Raw genomic sequence first — 12,661 nt, forward strand, 5'->3', positions numbered from 1 at the left:
TTTTATTTATTTTGTTAGCTTTCTGCTGCCTGTATTTTATGGATGCGGAAGAAACACAATGGTGTTTGTTTGTTTTATTTCATGGTGTATTTATAAAGAACCATTACAACACATTCCTTATTTCCACTCCCCAGCAGACAGGACAGCTGCGCTCTCCAAGTGCCTCAAATATTAATCACTGCTTCACCTTTTTATTTTTGTTACATCATACTAGCTTACAGTCGTTTGAAGATCGAATCTTACTGAGACTCTTTGTCACAATCGGTCACATTGGTCAAATCACAACATGCTCAGCTGGATGGTGTTCTGTTTTTTTTTTTTTATTGTTATCTCTATCTCTTCAATGGTCAGAAGCCAGTCTACAGTTGTTAGTGTTTTTGCATGAAGTGCAAAATACCAAGTTTTCCCTGTGAGAGACACTGTCTCATCATGGTGTGTTGGCCGTAACGGTCTAGTTGTTTGCCTTGTTGAAGCGCAGTACTACAACACTCCTGAATCACGCACAATAACTTGTTGCTGAAACAAGGCAGCTTGTTTGTATCTATTCTCAAACATGACTAGCTATACAGTATATAGAGATATATGTATATGTATATGTATATGAGGGCAACTATTTCTGAGAAACTTATGCATGTCCAAAGGTGGATCAAATAAGTCTGTTACTTGAGATGATGGCCAGGTCCCAACCTCTGTGTGCTTTTATACTGGTGCAATGTTTATATTTGTCATACTGACCTTTGACCTTTACTTGCACAGAATAAGTTGGTCTGAAACATGAAGTGCACACCTTCTGTTATCCAGAATGTAACACCGTGACTTATATTTTGCCTTGAAACTGACCAATTGCGTTGGGTGCTTGTCGTTACCATGAGACCAGCAAAAGTCTGATCGGATCAGCTGGTGAGCAGGCCATGCTGTTTCTTTTATTGTCACTTGTCCTGTTGTAGTTACACATTTCCTGTGTGCTCACTGCTCTCTCCAGCCTATTGTCTATTTTTGATTCAGTCGTCGAGACATTCCTCCAGATATTGATGTAATCCAGCAAGCAGCCAGATTTATTTGTTTTAATTATGGACGTTTTTTTCTTACTCTGGAAAAGTGCATGGAGTTCATCAGATTCCTGTGGTCTCATGAACCCTTTGGCAACAAATCCTTCATGCTTGTACAGTTGGGTAATTATTAATATACCAAAGACACTCATTGTAGTCTATGCATCTTACTTTGATCCTTGAATTATGATGCTGTGCGCCTGTCTGCCGCGAGTTGTCGTTGAATCCTTCCTCCATAGCTTCCATTCAGTAGAGTGAAATTGAAATCACTTGAATTCATTAACCTTGAGATGCTTCTTGTTTTCTGTCTTTTCTGTCAGAGCGTTTCCATTTCCTCTCCTGACAGGTTTAGTTCATTGCTAAAGTTAAAAGTTGAAATTGTTTGTTATCATGTATATTTTGAAAAATCTTCCATTGTGACCTATTTTTATTGACCTAGTGAATATAAACTACTTATATTGAATATACTTGTGCAATATGAATTTCACATAAGTGGACAAGGTGTTCAGCTTGAATATAAAAGTGGCTTGATTAGCATAGGTTCATAAAGAAGTTTTATTCTGCACACAGTTCTTCACAGTTACAATCAAAGTTACAGTGTGCTAGTCTGTTGCCCGATGACAAAGCTCTTCTCTTCTATTAATCACATGATAAACAAAAATGAAATAAAGCCAGTCAGAATAGTTTTTGATTTATTGTATTATACTATGTATTATTATGTTTCCCCTCCTGTGTCATTCCTTTGGACTGTCAGTTTATGGTCATCATCATGATTATCCAAACTGTGTTGCAACATATGTGTCCAAGTACTTTTAACATGCTAAGAGTACTGTGTCTTTTAGATGCTTACATTTTAAAGGAGACAGGAGAGAGCAGATATTCTATGTGGGGATTTTCATAATGTAAATATTTTTGTGCTATTTACACAACAAATGATTCAAATGGGAGTTGCGATGATTTGTTTTTTGCTGAGTGCCATCTCCACAAAAGGAACGCTTTGAAGTTTGACCATGCAAATATGAAATGATTGTAATAATGCTGCTACAGTATGTAACACTGGAGCTGAAATAAACATGCAACTGATGACTGATGACGTGTCTTTTGAGGATTTTCTTTCTGAACTCATTCAGTATTTGCTCTTTTGATTCTGTGTCTGTCAGCCTTAAAATACAGAGTTTTAGGAGTTAATGGGGCTTTAGTTTGCTTCTACCGCCTAAGAAGTGCAACTACTGTATGTAATAATTCTACTGCAAATGAACAAAACGATCCAACACTAATGGCCGTTACCAAGACATTACAGTAAACATCAGTGCTGCTAATGTCAAAGGAGTGAAAGCGTTGAGCTAAACCAACATGAATGATGTGATACAGATAAACTGACATCAGAAATATTTTATTCATTAACCTAATTTCCCTTAAGAATTTGTTAATTTTCTATTTTGCAGAGTTAAGTGTCAACACTGAAACACATGACGAACTAATTGTTTTGGAGGATCCTATAGAAAGCACCACAAATGTGGTCTGCTGTGGAAATAAATGAATATGCAGTCAGTGAAATGCAGTGGGCAAAAACATTTATACTTAGCCTTTGTTTTTGGTTTTTGGTTCTGCTTGCTATAGGTTCAGTCACTGATAGGAAAGGACATTACTCAAAAAAAAACTTGAATAAAATATTAATGGTTGTTTTCTTGGTAGAAAGTAGTTCTGCCAGGATTACACAGACATACTGGTGTGCAAATGTTGTGTGGACTCATCCTTTACAGTGTGTATCCTGCAGGAGTCACTCTGTTCCTCTAGAGGGCGGTATAGTATTGTTTAAAGTCTGTCATCACAGACTCATGGCAAACAAGTGCCAGTGCCAGAGATGAGGCTAACATGATGCTGTATCAGTGTTTGGAGGTTTGGACCCACTGCTCAAAATTGAGATATATGATGGTATTATTACTAATAAAATAATTTCGGTTGTGGTTTAAAAACCTAAAGATATAAACTGCATATCAGATGAGGGCTTTGAAGTTATGTTTTTGTTTACATGGGCCTGGTATAAGGACAAATGCCAAACTACGGTCAATAGATTTTCTTTTTTATTTCATTAATTTTATACAACATTAACAACTACAGGAGAGCTATACTTAATGCAAGGATCATTCAGCAGTCTGCATCTTTTAATGCATTGTGGATGTTGTATTCATTACAGCCATAGAATGATTTGTGTATATTACCACTTATCCAATATAACATTATGTTTTCCTTATTCATTCTAGTTTATATATCTATACAGTCTATATGAAAGTATTCAGTAAATGTCCAGCACGTGACACGGTGTGTTAAAAGAACAGGTCTAATCTGATGTTTTATTGAGATGTAGACAGTGCAGAGCTTTATTCCAAACCAACATGCCTCAGGACACGTACACTTGTGCTGTAACGTTGTTGTCCCTGATGTGTTTAGTTTTCGCCCTTGTCCGCGAGCAGGTTGTTTATCTGAAGTGCACAATGAACATCCCCGTCAGCCCATGTCCTCTGTCCTTGTCATATTTCTCTCTAATCACTTTAATCTGCAGTAAACTATCCCACTACTTTCTATCTTTACCCCACAGATAAACATACTGGTGAATTACTCCTCTTTCTCTCTGTCTACCTGTTTCTTTCTCCTCTCTCTCTCTCTTCCTCTCTGTCTTTGCAGCAGCACAATCAATGGAAACCATCAGTCAAGTTGCAGCAGTGTATCTGCTGATGGGAGAAGAAAGGCAGCTGCTCTACTGGTACCGTAACATGAGGGATCCAGTTACACTATCCAAGGAAGTTTATGAGTGTTCCCATGTGAAAAGATCAGGGCTGTTTTAAACCTTCTTATCAACTCCAACAAATTTGTCAGACAGTCACGGCATATTGGAGCACTGACAAAGGCTGTCTTTGTGGTCGGCCTCTGGTTTTCTCCTCATCTGTTATGAAGATCTGCTTGTTTTTCAAAGCATCATTGGCCACCTTGAAGAGCACGACAACGGCTCCACGACCACACTGTTCACTGCACCTCACAATCAGATCCTTAAATATATAGACAAAGAAGATAAACTCTTGAGAGTGGAGACTTAACTTTGTGTTTCTTGGTATTTACAAGCTTGATCTTCATATCCCAGAAAATCTTTATGTAGCCATGTTCTAGCAACATCTCTGATCCAAGCATAGAGGAAGAGATAAAGATAATGTTATACGCTCCTGCTCTCTGCTTTTTGTCAAATCCAGTTAATCCAGCTGGTGCACAGACAGATTTAGAGACTCACCAAGACTGAAGAATGAAAGAGAACATAACAGACAGGAGGATGTTGTTTTAAGCCGTCTGCATTTGTGAAAACCGTGTCTCTTTGAGCCCTCCTCGTAGAGGAAGTGCAGGTATTATGAAGCCAAGTACAATAATAATAGCTCTCCCAACCTTCAGCTTCACCCTTCAACAAGCTCCTTTATCTGATGAGTGTGTTCATATACGACCTGAGAGACACTGAGAGATACTGTCAGATTTTCAATGCCGTCAAAACAGATGCTATCTGCCCTCTTCATGTCTAATTACCTGTTTATTCCAAGGGCCTGGAGTGAATGGTGCAGCCGATGGCAGTGTTGATAAAAGCTCACTTCGGTTTAAGGAAATCATTAAGATTCATGATTCATGTTAAATTTCATTCCTTCAGCTTCTACATTGTAAGACAGCCTAGAAACTTTTTTGAATTGGATAATATGAGTAAGCAATTGAAGAGAACTTATATGGTACACGATAAATGCCTACGAGGGCAGCGACAGGTTAGCCTGCTGGTGTGAGAGCTCTCAGGTCTCCCTCTATCAATTCCATCAGTCCTCTGCTCACACTTTGCTTGTGTTACTACAAACCTGCCCTTCTTAAATATGTAAAGCTTTAAATCCTGCGTGCCATCTTATCAGCAGTGTTAGGTACTGTACCGAGTCGCTTCAGCATGAAGCAGGTTATACACTCACGCTTAGGCCACACTGTTGGTATGCAGCTTTTATATAATTCAAAGATCTATTAACAGTTAATTGAATTCTGACGTCTTGATGAATTTGTGAATATTTGACAATGGCGAGAGTTCTTTTACATTGTAAGAAATCTCCAAAAGGTTTTACAACCTTACAGCTCATGTTTGTTCACAGAGGTGCATGTAGTTATTGTGATCAGTGATAAAAGAGCCACACTGCAAAGGGGTGAAATAACTTGTTTAAAAATTGGATACGTCTCTGTTTGGGATAAGTCACTGAAGCTATCATTGTAGTTAAATAATCAACACATTGTTACATTAATCAAAATGATGTCCATCCTGGTCTTGTTTCTATATTTGCTCTAAACAAAGGTATAAAGAATAATAATACTTTGTATCTGCATGTATAGCTAGTAACTAGAGGTAGACTTTATATTTCTTTCTTATGCTGATTTCAGATATTGTAATACTTTGACTTCATGCGCACTGTGGTGGAAATAAAGTAAAACAGTGGTTGTTAAATTGAATAAACAGTGAAGATTTGCTTCACTGAGTGGAAGAGGCTCTACCTGTAGCAGCAGACACATGAAAGTGAAAGCCTCTCAGTAGCCGTCAGCTGCCAGAGCACAGGGTGAGACATGACTTACTGTTGAATCCAGCTCACGCATAGTTTTTCTCGTTCATATTATATTTAACCTCAGCAAGCAGCCCATGACAACTACAGTAATGAGGTTTCAATATTACTGTATGGTTTTATTAATTTTTGAATATTAAATTGAAATGATGGTGATGGTATTATTTCATATAAGAATCTCACTCAAACTGCAATGAATTGAAAGTTTGGCCTTGTGCTGAAGGAGACAGTGACCTTTACCTTCTGAGGGTGACATACATACAGGAGGTCATCAGATAACAAAGGGAGACAGTGTTCTATATTCAAGGCATGGATAATATCAATACTCTCAAAGATAACAAAGTGCATTCCATACCTGAAACCTGCGGCAGCCAGCTCAAGGACATACCTGGTGTTGCACACCTGCATGCAGTTCATAGGCACCGTTAAAGGTAAAGGCTATATACAATTGCCACAACCAGATTATGAACATGCTTCATAGCCACAAATAGAGAGCTTTGCATACAGTGACTGTGCTAACATTGTAGTATCAGGACTGGATTATATCTAAAATAATCCTCATAGCTCATTGCATTTGAAGTACTCATGTATACAGCCATATATTTTCATTGATGACCAACACTGGCTGATGTTTAGTCTACTACATTGTTGAATGGCATTCCTCTTTCTTTTGTTTTTTGATACAGTTTGGGCTTTTCATTCCTTTATTGTGATAGGAGGACAGTAGGAGAGACAGGAAATCAGGGGAGACAGAGACGGGGACAACATGCAGCAAAGGACCGCGAGCCAGATTTGCCAGGACCATGCCCACATGGGTCACACTCTATGGGGCGAGCCACTGGAGGACTTGGCATTCCACTTTCTTATCAGCATCACCCTCACTTAGTCTGTGTGTGTCTGTATGCGTGGAAGTCATGTTAACAAACAGGTTTGGTTCCTACAGTATAATCATCACATTCACGAGATGAGCTACACAATGGGTCCACTACTTCTTGCCACAGTGGCACATGCAAAGCTGATTGAACATGATGTGTGAAACAATGTGGTCTATGTTTTTCTTTAGAAAAAGGTGAGCTTCTTAAAGTGAATTTGATCATCAGGATATTATGATGCTGAAATGATTATTCTGATGTAAACCTACAGTACAGTGATGCGTTTTGGATCCTTTTCTGTTCCTTAAATCCCTTTTGCCATCACATATCTTTTTGTAATTAATTCCTGTGCAAGTGTGCATTTTATTACGTTTGCTCTTGTGTGTAATTTCCCCACAGACTGAGTTTATAATTGTTGTTTAATTTTCCTGCAGTAACTCATACAGTAGCTTTCCTCATGATGTCACTTCATGAGACTTGAAGAGCAGTTTATCTCCTTGTAATCAGGTCAGGGGCTCTTTAAAGGAATCAGGTCTCATTCTTTTGCCCACATTTACAATATCATCCTCATCTCTGTTTAGTCTTATCTTCTTGTGTAGTTTTACCATATTAACTCCACATAGATACTTAAAACATTTCCACTATTTAACACTCAAAATGTCACTATTACAGTGTTAGTCCTTCAGTCAAGTTTGTCTATTTCAAATGCAACTACATGGCTACATTACAACACATTGTACATTACCCATTGTCCAATTTGATATATTTTAATTTAACCATTTAACAGGGTATGTCAGAAGCATAAATCTGTGGTATTCCCCAAAACAGAAAATAAACTGTAATGTTTACAGAAAGCTTTACAGACAGGTAAAAGGTTTTAGCATCTTTTTCAATGAATTAATCAACAATGCCACAAGTGAATTCTAGATCAAATGGTTTGTTGCGCATGCCCTGTCCATACAACAAGTTTAGTGTGATTCTTGTATTACATTTGTTTATGAGCAAAACTATTTTTTTAAGGCAGACTGGTGAAGGTAACCTGTGGTCAAACACTAGATTCAGTGTCAAATAACAAAGCTTCAACTTTGATAAGGAACATGGAGCCTAAATATCAGGAATACTAAACATACAGTACGTCTATGATTGGAAATCATAGCTTCATACATCATTTTCACATTCACCATAACGTTGGCCCCCAGGGGCCACTGTACTCCCACAGGTACGGTCTGTATTGATAAGCTTTGCAGAACGATGTGATCAGTGATGATCGGACCATATCCTCTCTGAGGCCCAGTCCTGTTGTTTTGTACACGTCCTTACAGAGCTCTGAAGTTTGCTGCTTCCGTTTTGTTTTATACCTCCGGTTCTGAAACCAGATCTTTACCTGGGTCTCAGTTAGTCTTAAGGTGCTGGCAAGGTGAGCCCTCTCTGGGGCAGACAGGTATTTCTGGTGGTTAAATTTCTTCTCCAGTTCAAGCACTTGCAGGTGTGTGAATGCAGCTCTGGAGCGTTTCTGTTTCCCCGTGGAGGAAAAGCTGCTGGACTCTGAGGTGCTGGGACAAGATGTGTCCAGAGACTCTGTGCAAGAGAGACATGAGCAGGTCATTAAAGGGCAACATTGCTGTCTTTTAATCAGTATACTGTATACCAGTCTGTATGCAGGCTTTGAATAAGTGATTTTTAGAGTTTATGATCATTATGTGAACATCCATCACTGTAAATAAAAAATAGTCCAGTTTTTTTTTTTTTTTTTTTTTAAAGTTCCCCATCCTTGGAACTTGTGACACTGTCTGATCATACAGACCTATAACTTATCTCACACATCTGCTTAAACAGTATTCTCTAAGTCACACAGTAAAAATACATAGAATGTATTGTATTATCTATGCATTTAAAAACACTGCTGTCCTGTGGTGCTCACCTGCCTGTGCTCCAAAACCCGGATCCAGAGGACAGAATTTCTCTGACAACTTTTCAGATTCTTCCTTCCACTGTGAACATTTTTCCATCTTCTGTGAACTGCATCTGCTGTTAAATCTTGTGTTGTCCTTATTGGAGAGAATGTCCTCTATGAGGAAAGAGGTCAAAGGTTTAGCTGTGTCAGACATTTCCATCTGCTAATCCACAAGTCTTAGGGCTCTCAGGACAAGTTGGCTACAGCGGGGGACGTGGTTGGAGCAGCGTGTCTCCTCTCACACTCACACCGTCTGAATTTATACAAAAGCAGAGGCGGGTTCATCCAGACTGTGCTGACAAGTGGGGAGGGCGGGACCAGTGGCTCTCTGTGTTAAAGTCTCTTTACTCAAAGAGATTTCTACAATCACATTATTATGTCTTGTGAAAAATAAGTGTAAAATAACACAATTTACTGTAGGTATCATAGATCGGCCTTTTTGAAATGACCTTACTCATTGTAATGACCTAAATGGCAAAAACAAGCTCACATATATCATACTGTATATATATCACACATTACTATTAAAACCACATTGTTTTGGGGAATTTGCATGGCATTTCATACTTATTTTATACTCGACTGTATTAATATACGTAGTATGTTTTGTAATCGTCATCCAGTGAATATAATTTGCAAATGCTGTACAGTACTGTATATGAAGGAAGTGAACTACTTGGCATACACAAAACATACAACAAGGGAAGTAAACAACACATAGTGTAAAACTGGCAAACAAGGTAATATTTCATCTAAGTAGTATTCTAACTAGACACTATCTAAGAACTCCAGTAAAAACCTGTATCTCCAGATGTATTTTGTGAAATTGTTGTACATTTACAACGTTATTAGAAGAAATATACTGATTTCCTGGGTTAATAATGAAACTGTACGTCATAGAAGTCAGATGGGTTTGTCCTGGGTTTCATGGCTCCCTCAGCTCGGGGCTGTCAGCGGCTGCAGGGAGACACCTCTGTCTGCAGTGGTGGGTGGTCATTCATACCTACTGGAGCACTAATGAGTTTGACACATTTAGGTTGGCTCCTGAAGGGACATAGTCATTGTTCAGCGGCTGTTTATTTGTTGTTCTCCGTGGTTCAGCCTGACCTTTCTCCAGTGATTGAGACATTTTCTAGCAGTGCCGGTGTTCCTCTGGGAGTTCATGCTTCATTTGGAAATGCATGAATGTAGGTATGATAAACATGATCCTCCCCATGCCCCCTGGCCCTGCTGACTCCTGATCAGCTTCCCTGCACCAATGACACACTTAAGAGTTTCCAACAGCACAATGTCACATTGATGGGTGCTTGTATTTCTATCCCATTTATATTATCCAGCTAAAGTGCAGCAATTAAAGCAGAAGTAAGTGATATATTTGTGTTAATATAAGTCTTAAATGGTTCTATCTTCCGACAGCAATCACTTACATAGAGTGTTTGGACCGAAACACGGGTCTGTCAGTCACTCTGCTCTGCTCTGAGCCGAGGAGAAAACATTTATCGTATCCTACAGTTTTTATCCAATGAGGAGAGAGAACGGCATGCAGGGCTGTGTGTGCAGCCAAGGGACGCCGTGGATGTGGTGACGTAGGGACGAGGACTGTTATGGTGCGTTCAAGGAAACTCGTAACTCGTGTTTTTCCGACCTGTGAAGTCATACCAGTTCAATCTGGTACGAGTTCACGGGTCGGAAGTTACGAGTGGCCGTTATAGTGACTTTCACAGGTAAAACAGGTCGGAAAAACACGAGTGGGTTGCCTGAAACGCTACAAAGTCGTAAGTTGTGACTTGAAGCTGTAATTTACGGTTTCAAAAGCCTGCCTGGAACGCAGCATTAGCCAAAACGACCGGATCGCTTACTTCTGCTTTAACTTTCTACCATCAAAGTGCTGTACAGTAGACTTTCTGTGCAATCTGAATATAAAGGTGAATGAATAAACTGTCTGATTTGGTGTTATGCATGTTCTAACCTGTTATTGTGGATCATCATTTATAGAAGCCAAATCTACTGAGATTCCTCTTAAGCATTAGCTACTGTCTGGTCAACAGAGTATTAAGATAATCAGTATGATATGCTTCACCTTCAATTCTTTGTCTGCAACCGTCTGCCTGCCAAAGTATGTTGAACTGTAAGCACAGAAAGCTTTTATCCCTCTGTCTAGACATAGTTTTTCTTTTTGTTTTCAAAGACCTCCTGTGTATTTTTGGATCATACAGTATAAAAAAATTTAAAAAGAAAGGAAGAAAAATGAAATCCAGTCATTCAACTGAAAACTCACAAGTTTGTTTCAATTGTAGACAAACTGTTAGTTGCTTTACAATCACTTCAAAAATAGCCTTATCTCATGCTCATGCTGGGGCCTACAGTATGTTGTACTGTGCAGGGCTATCAACCATTTCAAATAGCTCCTTTTTTGCTCTAAAGATGCTGTCATCCTCCGCCCTTATTCTCAGACAATCTACATGATTGCTGGTAGCAGAAACAATGGTATTTCTCTACTTCTGTAATGTGTCCTCTGTGTTCATTACAAAGACATTCAGCAGCATGGTTGTGCATCAGACATGACATAGTAGACCCTCTGACCTTTTAGCCTGGGAAGGCATTACTCTTCCACAGCAGGCAATAAGTGGTGATGATGTTTTCTTTGAGTCTCTTGGTTGTTGTACCATCAGTCTCCTGTTGTTTTGCTGCCATGTCTTTGTCTGGGACGATGAGGGGTGAAACTTTGTTGTAACTGTAGATTCGTCATGGTTTTATCTGCTCAGCATCAGTGTTGTATTATACTGTTTCCTGCACCTGGGGTATTGCACAAGTACTTCACTGCATGACTTAACAAATGTCATCAGGCTGAACAGGTCATTGTAACATTTACTGACAACCTTTCAGACCTCTATGAAAAATATTAAAGGTTTTATCCCTATTGCGTTTATTATTATTATTATTATTATTATTATTATTATTATTATTATTATTATTATTATTATTATTATTATTATTATTATTATTATTATTATTATCAAAAATGTCTCAAGAAAGGCTGAAATGAAAAATTATCAACAAATAACTATATTAAAACAAAACCTTGGTATTGGTTCCAGCCCTTCCCTGTGACCCTCCATGGATAGACAGTGGATGGATGGAAAACCCATTTCTCTCCCCAACCTCCCTGTACCCAGTGTCAATTTCCTTTTTGGTTTTATTTATTTGGGTTGTCATATGATAAAATATGAACAAAATTCAAAATACTACATAAATTGGGCATGAGTGGGTTTTTACAGTGGCTTTTCATTATGTTAAAGTGATGTGGGAGTCTCCCACTAGAGGGAGCTTTACAACGACACATCGAGTCCTTGCAGAGTAAACAAGCCAGCAGCCACTTGAAGCGACAGGAACAACCACACAATGAGGCATTTGACCAGAGATTCAGTTTAAAGAGAGTCAGATTGTGCGCCATCAGTGCTTATCTGTCATGGACAGTTTCATCTTCATTTAGCTGATAACTGCAAAATCAACATCTTTGTGCTGATTTAGTTGGGTGGATGGTTGGACAGAGGACCACTGATCCTGGATTTGTGAATCATCTCATCTTCAGGCATAAACACCAGATTATCAGACTGGTAAATGATGTTGTTGCATGGCCAAAGATGAGACGTCTCCCTGTCTGAGGCTGACGTAAGACCGTCTGCAAGATGAGTTAACAGGATGAGTGAAACCTTGTTAAAGACAACCATAATGTGCCTTTCACTGATGGCCAGACTCACGTCACCCTCTACTTAAAATGACCCTCATGAAACCAGAATCAAAACAGTGTAATCAACCATCTTTATTTAAGGATTTTGCTTTCATTCATACATCTCTCTGTCACCCCCACCCCCTCCTTCCCTCTCTTTCAACAACTTGACTTGACTTGTTATTCTTTCACAGCCCATTTTCTAACTAACTTGCCTGCTCCATTTATAATCATCACGTGTGCATATCTCTGCAGCGCACACTTCAGTGAGACAAAATAGTGAGTTCTCCTGTTGTAGCTCGACCTGCATTCATTTCAAATGATATCTGATCTGTCAGTGGGCCCCACAGCGGGCCACAGTGGACCTCAGGTTGGGCACCATTGAAGGTCCCAGGTCCACCCTCCTCTTTACCTGTACTCCCAAACAAAACGCACCT

The 12,661-nt window shown here is 39.1% G+C and overlaps 1 protein-coding gene across 1 annotated transcript; it reads right to left on the reverse strand.

Annotated features, from left to right (window-relative positions):
• Nucleotides 1-7,437: 7,437 nt before the first annotated feature.
• nkx3-1 (NK3 homeobox 1) lies at nt 7,438-8,720 on the reverse strand. The gene is made up of 2 exons (XM_085788188.1): nt 8,462-8,720; nt 7,438-8,118 (listed from the first exon to the last, which is right to left on the reverse strand). The coding sequence occupies exons 1-2, from the start codon at nt 8,652-8,654 to the stop codon at nt 7,718-7,720; spliced, it is 594 nt and encodes a 197-aa protein (XP_085644314.1). The 5' UTR covers nt 8,655-8,720; the 3' UTR covers nt 7,438-7,717.
• Between the last annotated feature and the right edge of the window lie 3,941 nt (nt 8,721-12,661).

Source organism: Trachurus japonicus, chromosome 9 (genome assembly GCF_045865225.1).
Source record: "Trachurus japonicus isolate A0001 chromosome 9, Traja_1.0".
Taxonomy (NCBI): domain Eukaryota; kingdom Metazoa; phylum Chordata; class Actinopteri; order Carangiformes; family Carangidae; genus Trachurus; species Trachurus japonicus.

Excerpts from the sequence above, each read along its gene's own strand:
- nkx3-1 (XM_085788188.1), bottom strand. The coding sequence starts at position 8,654 with ATGGAAATGTCTGACACAGCTAAACCTTTGACCTCTTTCCTCATAGAG. Across the intron at positions 8,119-8,461 it reads GGGTTTTGGAGCACAGGCAG|AGTCTCTGGACACATCTTGT; the intron begins GTGAGCACCACA and ends TCTCTTGCACAG.